This window comes from Centruroides vittatus, unplaced genomic scaffold (genome assembly GCF_030686945.1).
Source record: "Centruroides vittatus isolate TY-2023 unplaced genomic scaffold, ASM3068694v2 scaffold_861, whole genome shotgun sequence".
Taxonomy (NCBI): domain Eukaryota; kingdom Metazoa; phylum Arthropoda; class Arachnida; order Scorpiones; family Buthidae; genus Centruroides; species Centruroides vittatus.
Genome location: NW_027122718.1, coordinates 7,523,131 through 7,545,765, shown reverse-complemented (window position 1 = coordinate 7,545,765; position 22,635 = coordinate 7,523,131). Strand labels below are relative to the sequence as shown.

At 31.5% G+C, this 22,635-nt stretch overlaps 2 protein-coding genes across 2 annotated transcripts; both read right to left on the bottom strand.

Moving 5' to 3' along the window:
• Nucleotides 1–183: 183 nt before the first annotated feature.
• Nucleotides 184–7,899, bottom strand: LOC136989966 (neuroendocrine convertase 1-like). The gene is made up of 15 exons (XM_067288275.1): nt 7,683–7,899; nt 7,357–7,461; nt 6,534–6,659; nt 5,688–5,793; nt 5,568–5,605; nt 5,412–5,488; nt 5,247–5,335; nt 4,658–4,830; nt 4,363–4,572; nt 4,196–4,296; nt 3,903–4,121; nt 3,640–3,806; nt 1,370–1,503; nt 391–531; nt 184–306 (listed from the first exon to the last, which is right to left on the bottom strand). Exons 1-15 carry the CDS (start codon nt 7,842–7,844, stop codon nt 238–240), a joined length of 1,917 nt encoding a protein of 638 aa, XP_067144376.1. The 5' UTR covers nt 7,845–7,899; the 3' UTR covers nt 184–237.
• Nucleotides 7,900–11,448: 3,549 nt separating this feature from the next.
• LOC136990194 (26S proteasome regulatory subunit 8-like) lies at nt 11,449–22,487 on the bottom strand. The gene is made up of 11 exons (XM_067288564.1): nt 22,330–22,487; nt 21,258–21,350; nt 18,241–18,310; nt 18,017–18,114; nt 17,785–17,910; nt 15,776–15,937; nt 14,801–14,964; nt 14,533–14,683; nt 13,093–13,191; nt 11,645–11,842; nt 11,449–11,564 (listed from the first exon to the last, which is right to left on the bottom strand). Exons 1-11 carry the CDS (start codon nt 22,411–22,413, stop codon nt 11,511–11,513), a joined length of 1,299 nt encoding a protein of 432 aa, XP_067144665.1. The 5' UTR covers nt 22,414–22,487; the 3' UTR covers nt 11,449–11,510.
• Between the last annotated feature and the right edge of the window lie 148 nt (nt 22,488–22,635).

The window sequence follows — 22,635 nt, the reverse complement described above, 5'->3', positions numbered from 1 at the left end:
ATTTTTATATAAGTTAAAATAAAATTAACACGCTTAATCCTAAAACTTTAGAATTAAACATGTATTGCATGCAAAAATTGCTGGTCTAAAACCATTTCCTATTTGTTCGTTAACATGAGCTATCCTTTACGTAATCTTCCATCTTTAAAATAAATTCTTGTTAAAAATACATTAATCTTCCCGTATATACATATATTTTATTATTTAAATAGTTTAAAAATAAATAAATAAATCCATTTAAAAATATATTTCAAATTGAGATAAGAAATAGCTGTTATCTATACGGATCTTCTCATCTTCGTATTCCTGTTTAAAAAATAATAATAATTATTATTATTATTACAATATAAAAGTCGTATAAATTGTATTTATTTAAATATTTATACGAACCGGATTAGGATCGACTGCTGATAACACACGTTCCTCATCCTGGTAAACTTTCTTGGCATTTAACATATGTTTAGGAATGTCTTTAGTACCGTGAAGATGTAGAGTCGCTCGACTAATTAAACCGTTGTAACCTTTTTTAGACTGAAAGATAAGGGTAAAACTATTAAGAAGTTATATCTCCATCATCACCATCCACTGGATAAAGGTATCCTTTAATCTCTTCCATTTTTTCTCTGTCCAATGCATTGATTCTCTCTCTCTCTCTCTCTATATATATATATATATAATTTAATAAGCGATGATCTCTGGTGACTACCATTAATGTAAACATATAGGTCTATATATATATACACTATATAAATGTTTATACAATCCTGTAAACATTCTTAGTTAAGCATTGTCGAATTAATTGTATAAAAATGCTTGCAACCTATTGTATATTTTATCATCATATATAAAGTCTAGGATGATAAAAAGGAAAATACACATAGATTGTCTTGTTTTTTGGTGAAAATTTCAATTTACTGATATAATATTATATATAAATAAAACATAATAATATATACTTTTATGATATTGTTTAAATTTCACAGAATAGTTTAAAGATTATTGGTGTGTAGGTGATGATTCGGAACAAACGAGGGCAATCGCAAGAAACAAGAGATAAGTTTACGTGTCTTTCTCGAAAGTATAGAGTTTCATTACAGTAAAATAATGAATTTTCTCTTCTTTCGTCTCGTCTTCTCCTTCGGTGGAAATACAAATATATCCATTCGAGTTTTCGTATATTCTATAAATTATCATTCGGGTGTGACTGTTAAATTTACATTATATAAATGAGTCATCATTATTACACTAAATTTATCATTAAAATTTCAAGTCATAGAGTCATTCAAAATCATCAAATTTAGATTACAATATTAATAATAATTTAAAATTGAATAAGAAGATTATAAGGGAAAAAATGTTAGAAAATTACCATATCTCTTATTACGAGTTTCCATAATCCTGTAGGACTTTCACCCCAAAGATGAACGGTTAAAAATTTCCAATTTTTAAAGCCTTCGATAGCTTGATCTTTAATTCTTCGAGTAAGGAGAACTGTTTCGGTTCCTGAAAAAATTAAAGGACCTTCTATAATCTAGGACAGGGGTGGCGAAATTGTGGCACGTCGGGAGAAATTGTCTGGCACCTAACGTAGCAAGCGACTTCGGTTTATCACCCCATCACCCTTTTTTATCATTAGCCTCTCTACATTCATTCTTTTTAAAGCGTGGCACGCTGACTCTATAATTATTAAATTTACTACAAGACGTAGGCGGTTAAGCCGCCATTTCGTATTAAATTTAATAATTATTACAAATAAATATATTTAATTTAGTATATTTAAAGCGCGAGTGATCGGTTTTCGACCGGGATGCCGCATCAGGGGTACCACGAAATATAGTGCTGAGGAGCGCCATAATACTTCTATCTTCATTACTGAAAGTATGAAAATCGTAATAACTCTGATGATTCTTTGTCAATGTAACTTCCATTGTACGGAAAGTTCGACATTTTGCAAATAGCTCGTCGTCCAAACAATAGGACCCACAACTCAATCGCTTCCAAAAAAATTGAGCCTCTGAAAATTTAGTGTTTATATTATAAGTCTTTGCAAGTTTCAAGTCTTCGGGTGGCCGAGCGGATGAGACTCTAAGCACCTGGATGTAGGTTCGAACCCGTCTATACAGCACCTCACTTTAGTGCTTAACGTCTTATTCACTCGGCTATCGCCACTCTTGGATATGAAACTTCCAAACACTTAGAAGCTAAACACTAAATTTTCAGAGGTCTATTTTTTTGGAAACGCTTGAAAAGTGGGTCTTATTATTCGGACAAGGAGTTGTTTGTGTTTAAGGCTATATACTCAGCAAGTTTCGTTCGAATTGGAGACCCGAATGTTTTGGCCCTCTTCTTGTAAATGACAGTTTAACACGTTACTTTTAATACGTGTAACGTGTTTAGGCTTAGTTTTAAAGTAAATCAAATTTTTAAACACGTCAAACATTCTGTTTTCCTGTTTTATTTATTTGCATTCTTGTAGGAGGCAATTTGCCCGCTTGCCCCCTACAAGAATCAGTATCGAAGAGCGACAGCTCATATTCATTGTCATTATTCCAGTGTTTTTCAACCTGTTAATACTTAATATGAAGTATTACGGCACAGCTCCACATTTATTTCACGATATCCCGGTTGCAAACCACTACTGTTAAGCCCATACACTCTCAGTAATTTTGCTTAACAATTTAATTTTTAACATTGTTTTAAAGGATTAAGAAACGCAAAACAATGAATTTATTGATAAACCTCTTTCTAATACAGGTCAGAAATGCGTCGCACAATTCAAAATATGTCACGTACGATTTCGTATGGTATAAATATATTATTATTATTTATCACGAAAACGAATTACTTATATAAAGAAAAATGTTCGTAAAGTTAGACATGAAGATCTTTTGTTAGAACGATGAAGTTAAAATACAGTATTGTAACATGACTCGTTGACATTTGCATTGATTTGCAAGATAAACACAGGAAGCCAGAGCTTCTCGTGTTTACCTGGCAAACAAAAAATACCGAATCAAATCTTTATTCATTCGTAATGTAAGATGAATCGGGCTCGAATAAAAACTTTACTTCTATAATATAATGTAATTCTTATAATAATAATAATATATATATATATATATATAATATATATATTATAAGAATTACTTAGAAGTAATAATAATAACAGGAATACATACAAAAATATTAATTTTTTGTACGTATTCCTGTACTTTCCAGTAAATATTTCCTATAGATATACGACATGTGACCTCCCTCTATTTCCCCACTCCCCGATCTTTAACCACCAAAATTTAACAGAATCAATGCCCTTAATTACACAAACCTCTTTGCAAAATTTCAGAAATCTTCGACAAAGAATACAAGAGTTATTAAGTTTCAAAGTGAGTGAAGTAAACCGTGCCACCCACCCATACATACTAAAATCCATAAATACAGGAAAAAAACCCGAATTTTGTTTGAATTTATTGAAGTTTCGATGACACCTGAATCAAAAAGTAAAGTCCTCTGAAAAGTCTCGGATTGTTTTAGAATATACTTACATTAATTCATATTGCAAAGTGAAAAAAATTATAATACTGTATTTAAAAATATTATTGATATATTCCCATTTATAAGATAGTTATTATCATATCTTACCCGAGGGTGATACTAAATATAAATCCAAAGCTCCTCTAACAGTGTAGTCGATAGATAAACACACTTGAACGTGTTCTAAATAATTAACTTCATTCCACGTATCTCTGCATCCATCGGTTTGAAAAATGATAACGGCCGATTTGTTAGAAGAGATCGGTACAGGAAAACTATTAACACGAACACATATGGGAATTGTTTCATATAGATCTTAATCGAATTGAAATATTAGTTTAAAATATATACATATATATATATATATATACCTTGCTTCTGCATTGACATCACATAACGTTTTCTGAGGTACGTATTCCCATTTTAATGCTGTTTTTACCATTGCTTCCGCATTCAGCAACCCAAAACCAAATTGACTATTGTACATAAAACCTATGGAATTCATTTTCCATCCTTTGTTGTTTAATAAAGGCATCACGTCAGCCGTCCACACTATTAAATGATGAATGTCTCTCCACGTCAAGTAAGGACTGAAAATTGCATTTAACTAAAAATATAAAAAATAAATACAGAAAATTGCATAGACAATTGCATAAATTCTTACTTTGCTTCTAGAACCAATGCAACAATTCCAGCAGCCATAGGAGCCGAGGCCGATGTTCCAGAATGCCGAGTAGTGCATTTATCGTACAATTCTGTAGCACACTAGAATAATAGTCGAATCAGTCATTTCGAATCGTACTATTTGATATATATTTATAAGAAACGTACTATTCCATTCTTGCCGAAATATCCGCCCGAATAAGTCGTAGCTATAGTTGAAGAGCACTTTTCGGAATAGAAGGGAAATTTCCCGTCATAAGTGACACTTCCGATTGCAAGTGTGTAGATTGAACTAACATAACCATCGCAGTTACAATTGTCGAAAAAACCTCCATTTCCGGATGCCCAAATGTAGATAACACCTCTTCCATTTCTTCCCTGTAAATCAATCGATAATTGCTTTACGAACTTATCAATCAGTATACAATTATTTAGAATTCGAGAATAATTTGATTGTATTTACTATAGTGGCTCCTTTCTCTAATGCTTTCGATGCCAAGGTTGTAGGTCCATCTACGGTTTCCCCATTATCGGTGGGACCCCAAGATGCACTGAAAATATCTATATAATCTATATTAAAGGCTATCGATAACCCTTCTATGACATCTGTGACAGGTCCATCCAACATACGAATCGCTTCAGAAATAAATAATATAGGAATGCAATTGTAAAGTTAGACCGAAATTTTCATTGAGAAGTTGATATCATGATTATAATAAGCACACCGGACAAGAAAATTAGTCACCCCTTCAAAACGTACCCGTAATGGAGGACGGAACCTCTTTCATCATAGGATGATTTTCAGCTGAGAACTACACCACTGTTTATAAACACACTGGCACTACGCTTCGACACACCAACAAATTGGGCGACTTCATTCACTTTGTGTCCGTGGGCACCGCCAAACACGATAGCTCCTTTCTGCCACTCACTAACGTCTATCGTGAGATCCATATTGCAGACTCACGTTGTTCCTAATAATTCTCACCTACTGTTAGAGGCTTGACTAATCTTTTGTCTAGTGTGCTTATCCAAGTTTAATACAATCATACCTCCAATTTTCGAATTATAAGCAACACCCACTCCACATTTTAAATTATTTTCGACCATGGCAATCACACCAGCACATCGAGTTCCGTGTCTAAAAAATACAATATATATATATATATATATTCGAATATAATACACCCAAATTTGTTAATAAATTAAAAATTTACCTATTTGATTCTATCTTGTCGTATCGGGGAAAAGGATCGGGATCATTATCGTTGCTATCCCAACTCGCCTTGGAATCCTGGAATATAATTTTTGAAAAAATAAATTATAAGATGTATATAAAAATTCAAAATATTTATTAAAATGACTATATTTACATAATTCCGAATTAAATCTGTATGATTCCATTCAAGTCCTATAAAAAAATATTTAGAAGATTTTAATGTATGCGTGTATACATCAGATAATTAAGAAATAAATAAAGATAATTTTTATACCATCGTCCATTACAGACAGAACAACTCCTCTTCCTGTATACCCCATATCCCATACTGGAATGACATTCATACTCCTTGCTATTTCATTCTCGCTTCGGGAATTGTGCTAAAGAAAATTTATTAAGTTTTAAGTGATAAAATAATTAATAATACGTTAAGTGTGGCGCGTAATTTACTAGATGATAGCGGTTACATAATTGCATCAATTATGCAGATATATACGAGAAGTCTCATCTATGGTTGTGTTGGTCATTTATGTGTGGTCCGAAGAGTCGTTTTGTCCTGTGTCTTTGTCTGCTTGGTATGTGTGAAATCTCTGGTACTGAAACACTAGTTCGGCGAGTTGTGCGGCTTTAGCTACTGTTATTCGGAAGACAAAAGCGTTGGCCATAACTTCCGTATGAACAGAGTGAAAGAAGAGACGAGAAACTGATTAAGGTCATTTGTAGTATTGGAATGTATTTTAAATGTTTTTTATACTAATTTCGTGGTTTAATGCAGGAAAATTGTTTACGTAATGTATATATGTAAATGTAAATATCATATGCGTAATCGAATCGCGTAGGCCCAGCTGCGTGGTTCTGTAATTAATTAAAAAACTATTCAGCTAAACCTACGTTAGATGAAAGTGATTCGACCACATTCCGTTTAACAGTATTGCAGACCCGAAATGATGCACCATATAACCAGTACAGTGTACACTTGTCCCCGATAGCCTACTTTGCCTACAATCTCCCGATGCTTCTCCACACAATCTTGACTTACGAAAAACTTTGTACTTACTCGTTAGACTGATTAGAAATTTATATTTCAAAAGATATAATTATAGCATTTTATTACTCTTACCAAATACCACTGTTTAGGCCATAGTGGATCATTAAAACGATTAACATAAAAGTCACCATTGCGAGCGACCAAACGTAAATTACGTTTATCTCGTACTCTAATTTCCTGTTGTTCGGCCCATAGAACCTAAACAATAACATTTGTAGTGATTAGTGATTTGTAGTGTTAGTAATGACACTGAAAAAAAAAAAAAAATGCAATATTCTGCTAATTTCTTAAAATTTAATAAGCATAATCTAGATTTATTTATTATTAAAACTTATTTATTGCAATTTATTCTTATATTAATAATTATTTCGAGTTAGTTACCTTTATATATACATATATAAAGATAAGTAACTTGAATTATTAACGTGTGCTTTTTTACTCCATTCTTAGAATGCCCGAGGACCTAGGCGTATTCTAAGAAAGTCTCAAACTCGATTATGTTTGCACAGAAGACCATAAAAAAATAATAATTAGTTGGCTGATTAAGCCGTAACCTAATTAAACTTCCATACTTTTTTTTTAAAAAACAAAATGATAATCAATTTAATTACAATAGATATTCCATAAACACCTATGGCCTACATTCGTACTTATTTGTTCTTATTTTCGATTATATAATATAAATAAACATGTGGGCATCAATCTAAATACGTAAAATTTTATATAGGTCCTAAATAGGTTAACATAACCTAAAGACCTTGCTATGAGATTTTTTAAATAAGGGTGAGAGTGTTATTTTCCATTACATTGACACATTGAGAAAAATTTATTGTTTCTATGAAGTAACTATTTATTTATACTATTTTAAATTATTAGTACGAAAAATATACCTCACCCTTGGATCCTCGTTTAGTATTTTATTTAATTGTTTAGCTTCTCTCTTCGATCTCGATGGATGCTCTTTTTTTCTTAGTAAATACACATTGGGGAAACCTCGTATCTGTGTTTATATATATATATATATTTAAAAAATACTAAATCATCTTACATATTTTTGAAACTAGAAATATAAATATAATAGTTATTTCGTAACAGATGTTTAGATATAATAAAGTTCCCGATTGTCAATCGTTAGGTATTTAAATACAAACACTGAAGCATTTATACGAAAATAATTTATATTAAATTGTGTATATAAACTTTTGTTAAACTTATACTCACCTGCCCCAAATTATAATAGCCCATTTCGTCAGTCAATTGTTTGGCCATATCGTCTCCTCCGTTTAATTGTACAGCCCAATCATTAGTAAAATGTCTTCCATAACTACAATGGGAATGAAATAATATACATAGAAACAATATAGAAAATATCTCACTCGACATGGCTTCAGTTAGGAAGGTAAAATACTAACATCGAAACGTTGTATCATTATTATAGTGACCCATACACATCTTGGATTGGTGAAAAAAAGGTATTGTTTTAGTGACGTCATCGATTCACTGGCACATGGCAGGAGTGTCGTATAAATCGGAACGTTTTGATTCGTTTCGTATTGTGTCCGTATTCAAATTATATTCATATATAAATTAAATTAATATCACTGCTTAAAAATTACGCTACGATGTTTTCCTTTATAATATTTGCTTGATATTATGCAGTGTGAAATACCTCTAAATAATTTTAACTGACAATATTCGTAATACGTAGTGATCCACCCTTTTGGAAAATATGTATTATATTAGCATTACACCCGAATTACTCAGTTTCGAATTCATATTATAAATTAATTAATTATTTTAAAATATTTTTTTCTGTTTTGTACTGTTATAAAACAGTATAGATTAACGTTTCAAAAATATTTTGCAAAGAAAATAATAGTTGTAACACTTAAATGCCTGTGGCTAATGTGAAAATCTCTTTGGAATTCACTATATCCGGGAGTCCCCTATATTTATTGTATGTCGTTTGGACTTTTACTGAAGTCACTACCTCGTTGACCTTTCGCTTTTTTTCATTATCGAAGAAGGACGTTTGTGTCCTAACCATTGTCTAATCTATCAATGTGACCTTTGTTTACCTTGTGACGAGACACGTTGTATTTGCATAACTAATTACAATACGTAACATTAATAAGGATATAATCATATAAACTATATTTAGTAATTAAATCGAAAATACAATATAATAGTAATAATATAACAAATACTATATTTTTAATTGAGAGATTTTTATGAAAAAGAATCATATTTATTGGAAACTTTTTGATTATTATTTTATATTTAATTACTTATTCAAAATACATTTAAAGCTTCCGATTATAATTTTAAATAATTATTAAATAAATGATGTCAAAAACAAATTTTGATTTATAAACTATTTGTTAAAATAATTTGTTTATTATCTCGTAATTCAAGATTTAATTAATGATGATAAATTAATTTTCAGTCGATTTCTAAGTCATTGTTTTCTTCCTTTCCTTGTTTTAAATTACTATAATATTTCTTTTTTCGTTTTGTAATTGTTTATTAATTTAATACATCTTATTTTACAGTAATTACCTTCAATTATAAAGATACAGTAAGCTTCTAATATATCCTTACTATTAAAATGATCCTTCGACTAGTCTACTGCAATATACTGCATTCACGTATATAACTTATTGTAGTTTAATTTCATGCATTTGAATTAGTTTAATAATGTAGCGAAATTTAAATAAAAATGGAAAATTCCATGCAAAAATGAGAATAAAATTACAATTAAACTAATACTACAGTTATGAAACTATACGCTTTTGTAGTTATCATAAATTTTGTGTACAAAGTTCGTGTACATATCTATGTAAAACTCAATTTACAACTTATACTTACTTGTTAGTGTAAATTAAATTATTATTATTTTTTAAGTCAGTTTTTTAACCACGTATACTGCAATTGAATTTATTATACGCGTATGTACTAAGCCTAGGGCACCGCAGAAAACACAAGCCCTGAAAATTTATGATGAGCTTTTTGTGAACTACGAGGACCCGGTTCCAGGGAATGCGCTGAACCCGCCTGGAGTCAGCCCTGATTGTGGGATAGACGATGTTTTGAAACACTTAACGGCAAGTAGAATGCGTGTAACGTTGCCAGATTTTCAGGTTTGTTTTCTCGTACCAAAAGGCAGAATATCTCACATTTCCAGCCCGGTTGAATGAAAAAAGCCCACGTGGAAAAAATCCATCTCATATATGTGCACAAGAAAAATCCACACACAGAAAATTACTCATACCGAAAATACGCGCACGTAATTTTCACATAAAGGTAAAGTTGTGTACGTAATTTCGAAGTTTGGGGCAATGGGTTTACGAGTTACTAAGGGGGAGATGAAATCAGAGGAGGGCTGGAATGTCCAGGTTTCCTGGTAGTTAAGCATGTCCTCGTAAATATCACATTTATAGAAAAATTATTAGAATTGGCTTGGTTTATTTGGCTACGGCAACGCGACACGCGAACGATCTGCCAAGGAGGATTCCCGGAAAGACTGTTATGTATAGCTGGCCCCAATTTAAATGTTACCAACGCGAAGAATACCCAGAAAACTCCACTTGGTCAGTCCGTTGGCCATACGATTACCGGTGTTCGGTAGTTTTATCCACTCGATTACTGGAGGATACTTGTCGTCCGTCCGTCTCTGCCCTTCTTTAATTTCGAGAACGGAGTTACACAGATGAAAGTCGAAGATGGAAACCATAAGAGAAACTAGACCAGATTAACTATATATGAAATTCCGATTTGTAACGCGAGTCACATTATTTCAATTCAAAAATTTTCCCCCGAACGGAGTTAGACACATACCGGCACGACTCTATTGCTATCAGGAAAAGTATGATGTAAAGGGGCAAAACACCACCACGCAGGCAAGTGCTACCTGCTTATCTGTCGCAGTAATGGCGTAATGCCAAGTCTATTTCGCGCTATATCATTGTCGCAGTAATTCAGCAATTATAATATATTTTTAAAAATTATTGATATATTACAGTAGAGCATCGATTATCCGACTCAGTTGGGGACTGGGTTGGTCGGATAACTGAAAAGTCGGATAACCGAAAAGTATGAAAAAATATATTATTAGTATAGTGTATTAGGCCTGGTTTAAATACTAGCCTCCCTTTCATGGTCGAGCTAGTGTTGCCAGCTAAAACACGCAAAAATTTAACAAAAATAATATTAAAGTAGCCAAGACATAGCCAAATATTGTAGCGTCACATCACTAGCGGACATTTGAATTTGCCGACTAGAACGCGGTCGGTTAACCAATGTGGCGGTTAATCGGGGTCGGATAATCGATGCTTACTGTAGTTAATTATTTTGTTAAATTTTTTCTCTATGTGTAGACCCACAAATCAAATATCGATAGAAATTAATCGGTATACAGAAATCCAATCGATAATTTGGGGTGAAATTTACCACATTATCCAAGTTAGAATTATTTGAACGTAAGTGCCGAGTTTCTTAGCAATTTGTCGAATGGCCTGGGAGTGTATAGCGAACAAACAAACATCCTCATTTATATACATCGATTTTGTTTGAATAGATGTAAGTCTTCCAGACGGTGTATTAGTCTACCGACTTCTTCGACTCCTTATTTCACGAATAAATTCTTACAAATGTAATTCGGGATTTTTCCATAGACAGTAATACATCGTCCGGTCAGATCCTAGCCTCACATAGATAGATATTTTGAAATCTTTTGATATGTTTATAAATTATGCTTTTTAATTAAAAAGAAATTTAGACGTTATAATATGTTTTTTTAAAAAATTTTATCATATTTATCAATTTAGAACAATTGTATTCCAGTTTATCATATACGGATTAATTCATGTAGGTAGTTCTTGATGAGATCAATTCTTAATGATGAACGAGAGTTAAAAACGAAACGAATTAGTGATTTTGTCCAAATGTATGATAAAAGTTTGAAGTTAATGCTTTAAATTTACTTGATAATATACTTTTTACAATTAAATGAATAATATATAATTATAAAATTATCTACGAAGGAATCTTCTAAGTCCATTGTTTATTCAAAGAAGGATCTTTGACTATAGATTTTTTCATTACCTGAAAACGAAAATGAATAAATTGTACCGACGATTCAAATGTACTTTAAGTAATTTTTTAAAATTATTATTCAAATTTACGTAAGTAACAGCCATTTCGAAATCGTTTTGAGTTACGTAAATTCTATTTTCTCGTAGAGCAAACATCCCCGCTTCGGTGCATACGGCTTTAATTTCTGCTCCCGATGCTCCTTCCATCATCTCTGATATTCTTCGGAAGTTTATACCTCTACAGAGGTTCATTTTATGAGAATGTATCTTGAGAATATTCATCCGTGCCTCGAAAATAAAATTAAATTGATTCTAAGATTAAGTTATTAAGTTTCTAACTATAGAAATTTAATTAAGCTTCTCTCGTGATTACGCTAAAAACATCCCACTGTATGTTATTTATATAATATGCGGAGGAGTATTTTTATGAAGAGAATACAGCAAAAGATTTGTAAAATAAACCGAAATTATAATAATATTGCCTTCGTTTTATTTATTTTTCATTTCTTTCATTACCTTTATTTATTCTCTTTTTAAATAATTTTCAAAGTTTTAATCCTAGATTTTACGATTCAATTCATTAAATTATCATTTTGCCATGTAATTAAACTACACAAAATTAATTTAACGTGCATATTTCAATAAGACCCGATGAACTTTATGCATTGAAAACCATAAAATCGAATTTATATTAACTGAAGAGTAATATTTTAAAACTAATAATATGAAATTTAATTGTTTTTATTTCGTCAATAGAATATATTATATTAATACAAAGATAACTTTGTATAATTATGTAACTTTTCCACGTATTTCATCGGGTTTACATATGAGAAACGATATTTATAAAGTCAATATCATGCTGAAAAGTAATTTTTCATTTATTAAATTAATATTATCACTAATTTATACAATAAATATTGTTTAAAAAATATACGGTCTTGTAAATATCGAAATGAATTGTCTGTTATATGATTATATAATATGTTTTAAACAATATTTATGTATAAATGAATGATAATATTGATTTAATAAGAGAAAAATTACTTTTCAGCATTATAAATATTGTTTTTCATTTCAAAAAGAGGATTGAAAGAAGTCGCCAATTGGTCCCAAATTCGAATTCAATTGGGCTTATTTAGTTTCAACAAAAGAAAATTTTTGATGAAATTTAAATAAAATACCATCAAATAATTCAAAATTTTATATTGTTGCCTTTGCAAAATTCTGAAAATGCTGGCTCATTTATAATGGCTACTGAACTAAATTTATTATAAAAATATTAATATTTATATCACAAAAAACGGTTAATAATTTAATTATGTGAAAAAATTAAATTAAAATTTTTTACTTATATTGTTTCTGGTGTTTTCATGTCGAAGATGCTAATAATATGCAGCAAAATGTTTATACATAAAAACAAAAACGCTTCAAGAAATTAGTCAATAATAATTTATACATTGGATGGTAGACATTGGAGCTTAAACAAAACAATTTATTATTCTATTCTCATTAAGTTTAATTAATTATCTACTCACTTCTTCGTTCGGTGCACGAAATTCGATTTTTTTATCAATTCTTCCCGATCTAATTAGCGCTTTATCGAGAACGTCAATTCTGTTAGTAGCCATTATTATCTGTATTTTGGAAATTTATTTATGTCAAAATAGGAAAAAAATGTAATATATTTTTGGTTAATGTTACCTATGGTAGCGAACTCGGCGACGGGGAAATTTTTCTACCCTACAATCTAGACGGCGACCGGGATTTTTTTCCCCACCCCTACATTACACGCGGCGACGGGGAATTTTTCTTTCTATCTTACATTTAGACGGCGAAGGGGAGATTATTTCTACCCTACGTTCTACGATTACAATTCTAAAAAATACAAATTAAAAAAAAATAGGATAACTTACTTTGTTTCTGAGCTTTTCCCATCTTTCCACGTTTCCCGTCGACTGAACTAGACTCTCCGGTACGTGAGGATGCTCTTTTTCCCTCTTTCGTTTTAACACTTTTCTCTCTTTTTTTTCACCTTTGTCTTATGTTTTCTTTTGCTTTTTTGTCTTTCTTGCTGACATTAGGTGCGGGAGCAGCCGGAATAGTCTCTGGTTCTTTCCAACTAGGTATTTTTCCGTGACCGGGATGTATTCGATTAGTGTATGCCTGCTTTTTAGAAACACCCGAGGAAACTGCCGAAATACTCGTCGTGCACTTTAAACCAAGATAGTGCCGTATGAATGTCAAAAGATTCGCCCATGACATATTGCCACATTTCCCTTTGAACGTTCCTTCGAGAGCCGAACTATTCCGCCAGCATTTTCGGCAACGCATCACGCACGATTTCCGGTCACTGCAATAACTCGATTTGCATGTTTGGCCACATTTCTGGCAAACTTCCTCGGTGTGTTGGAGGCCCAGTTTTACGGCAAATTTCGGTCCGCCATCAATTCTTTCGTCTAATCCTAATTCGGAAGACTGCTTCTATTAACTGATAAAAACGCCACCCAGTACACTCTTTCCAAAATTCGTCCGACTCCAAATCGCAACTTTACATGACAAACTTGTGAAATATCTATTCCAAAAATTGCAGAATACGTTTAGCAAATTTGTCAATAAATTTATTCCAAGTGCTTAAATTCACAATGTAAATTAAAATTAATATTAATTACCTTATAATAGAAAAATTCCAAAAGTAACAAAAAGTCAAGAAAATCTTTTCGCACGACAACACGCCTACTCCGCTCTCGGGGAAAAAATTTGCATACTTCCGATCAATCGCGATTCTACGGATCAAAGCGCCCTCTACGGATTTCATTAATTGATAACGAAATCCCGACAAATTCCCTGTCGCCATCTTGAATGTAGGGAGAAAAAATTTCCCCATCGCAGTCTAGAATTTCCCCGTCGCCCTCTAAAATTTCCCTGTTGCCGAGTTCGCTACCATATTTTCTATTTAAAACATTTTAAAGATTTACTTTAATGTTTCTATTCGAGTCGAATCCATCCAACTGACTGAATAATTCCAATAAAGTCCTTTGAACTTCGCTATCGCTTCTCGCTTTGTCGAAACGTGAAGATCCTATGGAATCCACTTCATCTATAAAAATGATGCATGGAGCGTGTTCTCTACATTAATGTAATGATGAGTTTGATGCGAAATAGTATTAAGATTATTTCAAACAATTAAAACATAAATAAAACATAATAATTAGAAACAGAAACTCAAATTTCACCAACACATACTTTGCCATATCGAATAATTCTTTCATTAGTCTCGTCCCTTCTCCTATGTACTTTTGTACAAATTCCGATCCCGACACGCGTACAAATGTACAGTCGGTGTGATGAGCTACCGCTCTTGCCAGTAGAGTTTTTCCAGTTCCTGGTGGGCCATAAAGTAACACTCCCTTTATACAAAATCGAAATTAATTAATTTTCGTTTATAATTTGTTTTAAGTTAAATGATAAAGTACAAGCATCCCTGCTTAACGTCTCTATAGAATGTTTGCTGGTTTTTTTTAATGCTTTATAGAACGTACGTAACTCTCGATACAATGTTTTCGGCCGATAATATATAAGAAAACGTTCTATTGAAGTTTTTGGCATATAGGAAAAGTCTAAATACAGATGAATATAACAATAGAATCATGTGTAAAGTTTTGAATAAAGCCTGAAGTATGAGTCTAGCTAGCGCAGAAAGAGGCATTATAACGTCATATTATACCTACATTTTCTACAACAGAATGTCCTGGTATGGGGATTTTCAACCCGTACGAATTCGATCCCGGGTCCTCCAGAGCGGCAGATTGGCACCATACTCGCTCGGCTATCCGAAAACGTATCGCAGTTTATTCCTCGTATTTTTTATTGTAGATTTTTGCATGAATTTCTTAAATAAATTTCTTTATTGTTGTTCCTATCAAAAGTTTACTGTAAAGCATGCAATTATACAAAAGCTGCTGCTTGTAACAATCCTATTAACTGGTGATTGATAATAAAGCATTTTATTTCCTAACATGATAGTTCGCCTGTTATAGACATTTACTGTATTTTAGTTATGTTTACGAAAATTAAGTGGAAATTTTGGGTTAATGTTATAGCCTATTATAATTTCTCCCATTAAAAATAATGGGTTATAAGCTTTCAGTCTTCTAATGTTCGGGAGCGGATCACTCTGACATTAAGTATTGATGCTTATATTATTATTGTTAAATATACTTTAGGTTGATCGATTCCTAAACTCTCGAATAATTCAGGATGCTTAAGAGGTAACTCGATCACTTCTTTAATTTCTCTGATTTCATTTTGTAAGCCACCAATCATATCGAATGTTGTATCTGGAATTCTGTCGATTTTCATCAGATTGATCGCGGGATCTACCTGAAAGTTCAATGAAAATACATTAAAATAATCTTTGAAGCGGTAGAATTCGTTTTGTATATTGAATCTCGTATATAAATTCCCGAAATTGTTATTAGTTCAAATTTATTATACTAAAATAAGCTAGTTTAGACTAAATTACTAAAACTAAAATCTGTTTTTAGTCACTCAAATGTAGTTTCAGTACTAAAATTAAAACTCGGGAACGTGACTAAAACATTAGAGTAAACACCATGAAGAATAGCAATACAAACTGTTGATATAAAGTTTTGGGATAGAATTCATTTAAAAGAAACAAATTATAACTGAAAATTTTTAAATTTAATGGTTAAATTTACCTATGGTAGTCAAAATGGCGGCTCGTCTCTAATTCCAGCAAACAGAAGGGATGCACGTTCTAACCTAACCTAACCTATTCTAATAATTTGGTTGGTAATAATTATGGTAATTTATTAGAATAGGTTAGGTTAGGTTAGAACGTGCGTCCCCACTGTTTTCTTTCTTCTGTTTGCTGGAATCAGAGACGAGCCGCCATTTTGACTACCATAGGTAAATTTAACCAATTTAATTTTCGATATACATTTCTCCTGACTCTATACATCGATTTGCAGCTCTCCACGACATGCTGGAACACTAAAATAGCACCCAGCTCTCTTGTTACACTATTTTGAATCGCTGTAACGTCGTCAAATGATCACCTTTCGGAATTTTTAATTTTGGAAATAGAAAATAGTCCGGCGGAACCAGATCTGACGAGTATTGTGGGTGATTCAGCTCAGTAACGTTTTTTGAGGCGAAGAAATACAGCAAATCATAGAGCTGTCCTGCAAAAGAAATCAAGCACCATTTCGATATATTTGGGCCGTTCACGGGCAACTCTTTTCGGCACACTTTTTTTTATAAAATTCGGCATTCACGGTTCGCCTTTCGAATCGAAAAAGCAATGAGCATTGTGGGTAATGATCTTGCTGAGAAAATTTTTATCCTTTCCCTTTATTTGAAGCAAATCTTTAAACGTAGCAGCACGTTCTTGCTTTTGTTCGATTGTTAGAGCATACTGTACAAAGCGCTCACACTACTACTCTTGTACAAGTACTAATTGGGCTGTTTCTTTATCGATGTGCAGTTGATCCGCTATTATTCTAATTGTTAGTCGACGATCTGATGCGATCTGTGCCAACAACTTCGATGTTACGTCAGTCCGTCTGGTCGATGAATTACCATTCCTTTGATTATCCAATTGTGTGCTAGTGGCAGAATGAAATCGCGTTTATCCATCGTAAAGCTTATAATCATAATAATCTTTTATCCACGATTCTAGAATTCTAGTTATTTTACGTTTCTGAAAGACTATAAGTATGATTTTATGCTCTTTTATATCGTGTCGGATTATTGATACTGGATGTAACTTTTCAGATAAAACAATTGCTATTTCTTGTTTCGTCCCGACTCTTTATCCGAGATTAAGCTTATTAGATCAACAGTAAACGATCTTAATGTAATATTGCCTTATTTTTAAGAAAATATTGTCATATTAAGTGTCTAACACTTAAATAAGAGCCATTATCCCATAGAAAGTCCTTCTTGCAGATTTCCAATTGTTGCATCAATCCATTCCAATCAATTGGCACCAACATCTGGAAGTAGCCAAAGATATGTGTTAAGCTCAGTTCCCTCAAAACGGTTCCATCCATCAACAAGAAAAATAACACTTAACTGGAATAATGTGGACAAAAATGTACTTGATATTGTGTATATTTTACATACGTAAAACAAGTTTTAAATAATTAAATTTGAAATCTTTACAATATTGATTATTCTAACTTAAACTCGAAAATTAAGATTACTTCTTTTGGAAAAATCTTGTAGATTTTAAAGTCGTTACTTCTAATGGCCACACGACTGTTTGGGACAACTTTTAGATAGTCAACACTCTCATCGATTTCAACGTGTAATTCTCCTTCTCCTTTTACCTAGAGTAATTTTATAAAAATTACAATTACGTTTATAACTTTTTTTTAAAAAAAATATTTAGTAATCATTATTGTATATTTAAACAAAATGCAATTGTATAATTACTTTGACTATAGCTGTATCGGAATTTAAGGTTTTGATTACATCCGCTACGTAAGAACATTCTTTTAAAATCGATTTTAATTCTTCGCGTAATTGTCGAACTGCAATGTTAAAGTTTTTATAAAAATTTATAATTTATTTATTATATCATTGGTGCATAAATTTCTTAGAAATTGCTAATTTTATTATAATTAAAAGATTTTGTTCCATATTGTATTGTACAGTACCTTTCATATTAAGATCATTTCTTTCGAATTGTAATCTTCTTATATTGTATCTTTTTTCTTTAATTTTCATCTAAAACAGAATAAGAATGTCACCATTAGTAATCGTGTTTATTAGAAAAATTTTTTAAAAACGCCTTTTATTAATGAAAAAAATATAGTCAGACTTTCTAAGTAACGTGTATAGCTCATAAAGAATTGAAGAAAGAATAAGTTATATGGAATACAGGTTTAAAAAAATCACTGATATCCAGTCAAATCATGAATGGACCTATTCGCGTTTATCATGAACTGTAGAGGGCGCTGCATTTTTACAAAATGGCTACTTTATCTGGGTCGCTCGTAACTAGTAATGTAAAATTAATCATATATTACTCTCCGATATAATGATATATGCTGCTTGTAGCTGTTTATCGAGAAATTTTATAGTAGGAAAACAATTTTTGCTAGCGGGGCACGTCATTATGCGGTATCGAAAGAAGTGAGCGAGCTCCTTCTAATACAATTTGTGCTCTTTGTGTTAAAATCAGCTTTGACATTGTCCTATCAGGGCTGGATTTACAAGTAAAAAGCTATGTAAATCGTTGCTTAGGGCTTCGACTTTCAAGGGGCCTCAACATTTGTAAAAAAAAAAAAAAAAAAAAAAAAAAAGATCGAATTTTGTAATAAACATTTTTTTACAAACTAACAAAATATACTTTACTTTTTATTTTGTGTAATATTTCATTAATATTTTTTCTAAGAATTAACATGTCTTAAAAAAATTGATAAAACCAATTTTAAAAAAGATTTTTAATGTAATGGGTATAAAAATCTAATTAAATTCAGTTATAAAACAAGACTAGTGAAACCTCACATCTTTTTCTTCCAATAACCGTATTGAATCAGAGAGATAGTCTGATTTAATGCTTTTATTTTTATGATTGACTTCTAAAATTGTAAAGGGTTGGTAAGGGGACTTACAGAGTACAGCTTAGGGCTTCGAAATGCTTAAATCCGACCCCGGGTCCCACACAAAATTACTGGCATTTTAAACTTTAAGAAAATATCTTTTAAAATTAACAGCATAACTTGTTCGTATAAAGTTGGACAATCGGGAAACCGCCCATTCTTAACGGTCTAATCCACTCTTTCAGAATTCGGAGCAGCTTATAAATATAACCGACCGATTTCCGAATAATCATGTTTTTCATGTGGGAATAGACGAAAACTTATATTAAGCTCTTGTAAGTCTTTGAAATTGCAATTTGGAACGCGACAGAAAGCTTTGCTTTTTCTATTGTTATTCATCTTTATTGCTGATAATACACAACAATTAATCAAACGACCCAGATAGAATAGTTTTGTTTTTAAACACCAGAGGGCGAGCATCCGGTGAAAAATGCGAATACAGCAGAGCATCGATTATCCGACTTAAGTGGGGACTGGGGTTGGTCGGATAACCGAAAAGTATGAAAAAATACATTATTACTATAGTGTATTAGGCCTGGTTTAAATACTAGCCCCCCTTTCATGGTCGAGCCAGTGCTGCCAGCTAAAACATGCAAAAATTTAACAAAAATAATATTAAAGTAGCCAAGACATAACCAAACATTGTAGCGTCACATCACTAGCGGACATTTGAATTTGACGACTAGAACGCAGTCGGTTAACCCAGTGTTTCTCAAACTTTTTGGTCCGCGACCCTCATTTCGCACTTAAAAATTTCAAAAGACCCCCTGAAAAATGCGTATGTGTAGAAAAACATCCCGGAGGGGGATTAATTTAAATTTAGGAGGAGTTAATTTTTTTCTATGTAGTTGCATTGAAACACTCATAATTTTAATAGCAGATTTATTTTTATTATTATTAAAAATTAATAACTTATCTTTGGTACATATTTGAACAAAATATTCTATGTACAGTACATGTTTCGACATTAGTAAAATGAATTAGTTAAGTTAAACATATTTTAAATTTAATGTGATGGGTGAGGCTGCTTATTTTGGCACAATAAATTAAACCTGGGTTTAATATTAGTCAGTGCAGGTCTCATAACGATTTCTATGCTGCTAAAAGACGAGAGCGCTGGTTTGTTTTGATGTTGGTCATTACCGAAAATGCCATTTTGCATAAATAAGTAGTTGCAAATAGTAAGAGAGCTACCATTGCTAATTCAGCGAGAAGTGGATACTCTGTTTTCACACTAAGTCAAAAAGAATTCAATGTTTGCTTAATAAACTCAGTTCCGAACGTTGTTTGTTCTATCATAGTTCAGGCGGGGAGTGGAAGCTCGGGAGATTCCCGAATAGCGCACAAATTTTTGAATGTTATATTCAGTCTCGTATTAAAATATTCATATTATTTTTATTCTTTATACGTGCAATTTATTTAAGTAAAAATGATTTTATACATTTTTTATTTCTACTATTTCTAAACATGAATCCATAGTAAATTTATAAAATATTTGAAAAAAAATTGGTCATCAATTTTTCTGCGACCCCCCAAATAATTTTCACGACCCCCACTTTGAGAATCACTGGGTTAACCGATAAGTCGGTTAATCGGGGGTCGGATAATCGATGCTCTACTGTACTTCTATTTGCATTTCTCCACTGGTATGCTCTCTACATCACAGTTGCGCATTTTGAAAATAATTCTCTATTCAAAAATAAAGCTAATTAAGTACTGAGTAATAAAGTATTGACTGTATATTTCTGTGAAAAGTTGAAGATTTTTTTTAAACAACAGGTTACATCACAACGAATGAATTCCCAAACGGCTTTCAGTAGTCTACAGTTAAATACGGTGAATACTTTCTACTAATTACAGTCAGTTTTTGATTGAATCGCTAATATTTAAGATACCACTTTAATGATAAAATATTCTATCATCTTTCGTACATAAAAAGTATTATTGCGTTTATAATTTAAATATTTCCTATATATTAATACATTAATGTAGGACATAAAATTAGACATAATAAAGTGTGATATATCGTTAATTATATAATTTTATTTATTATAAAATTTATTTTGTACCTGCAACTCTTCTATCTTCTCCAAATAGTAAAAGGATAAAGCCGAATTTTCTGAAACTGGCGAACTAACTTTAGATATCGTTTTCACACTCAACTGTACATAAAGTAAACAAAATTATAGGTTTCTATCATTAAATATTCCCGAATTAATATTTATTTTAGATATTCTTATCTCAAGTATAATATACTTGTATTAACCCATAATTGTTGTCATTCTACCCTACTGCAGATATTTATTTAAGAAAACAAGAATTCTAAAACATTCAGGAACTAGTCTGCATCTTTTCTTATCAAACATTAAACCACAGAAGTGCTGAAGAGACTGACTGTATACGCTAAACAGATGAAAGCCGAGACCAGATATGAAAACTTTGGGACAAGAGGTCCCGATTAACTCTATATGAACTTCCTATGCAAAACGGAAATCACATTATTTCAATTCAAAGATTTTCCCCTGAAAGCAGTTAATAGATGACCGGCACGACTCTATTGTTAGAGGAGAAGTATGATGTACAGGGGCAAGCCACTACTAATTTGAGATGGAGAGCATATATTTTAAATGAAATAAATTAAAACTACGATTATAAATTTCAGACTCACAATAAATAATTGCTCGTGTTAACAAATAACATGTTAATAATCCTAACTACGGTATCATTGCTATGTTAATAAAATACGTGCTGCTCGCAGCTTGTTAGTTGTAATCATGAGATTCTGATGTTTAATTTTGCGATATTAACAATAAAGAAATGACTCAAAATATTTTCTTCGAACAATTTTACAACTTTTTTAATGAAAAATAAATTAATTAATTAAATAAATACAGTATAGACATAAGTAAAGCCTATATAAGTTCAGGAATCAATTGCACTACTGTACTTGTTAGGCCACTTAGTTTATGCCTTGACTTTCTGATAGCCTAGTAGTTCTAATGCTCAATATACAATTTTAATTAGCAAGAGTTAACAACTCAGACTCTGTTAATTTTATTTTAATGTTAATATTTGTATTCCCGACGTAAATTACATACAGTATACTAATCATTTGTCATAAATACTTATATTAATGCTTACAATTTCATTCATTTTTTTCACGATTCGTGTCAAATGTACGAGATATTTCGTCGTTTGTCTTCTGTTCATAACTGAAATATCCATTTTCTTTCAAATTTTCAACAAATAAAATATTTACCTAAATGACAATTGTAAGAATAAAAATATATAATTAAAAAAAAAAAAAATTAAGAATATTTCTGAATTGTTATAATGTAGAAATGTTCCGTAACAATATTCGTGACTATTGTAAATTTAAGTCTAATTACATATAGAAAATGTATCTCGAATATGTCAAATATGTTAGTAAATTAAAAAATATCATCA

Bases quoted from the DNA above. Each gene is read 5' to 3' on its own strand.
- LOC136989966 (XM_067288275.1), bottom strand. From the start codon at position 7,844: ATGTCGAGTGAGATATTTTCTATATTGTTTCTATGTATATTATTTCAT. The intron at 7,462-7,682 runs GTGAGTATAAGT...ATATAAACACAG, and splicing joins GCTATTATAATTTGGGGCAG to ATACGAGGTTTCCCCAATGT. The intron at 4,831-5,246 runs GTATGATTGTAT...TTATTTCTGAAG, and splicing joins TTATAATTCGAAAATTGGAG to CGATTCGTATGTTGGATGGA.
- LOC136990194 (XM_067288564.1), bottom strand. From the start codon at position 22,413: ATGGATATTTCAGTTATGAACAGAAGACAAACGACGAAATATCTCGTA. The intron at 15,938-17,784 runs GTAATCTTAATT...TTGAACTTTCAG, and splicing joins ACAAGATTTTTCCAAAAGAA to GTAGATCCCGCGATCAATCT. The intron at 14,684-14,800 runs GTATGTGTTGGT...ACATTAATGTAG, and splicing joins GAATTATTCGATATGGCAAA to AGAACACGCTCCATGCATCA.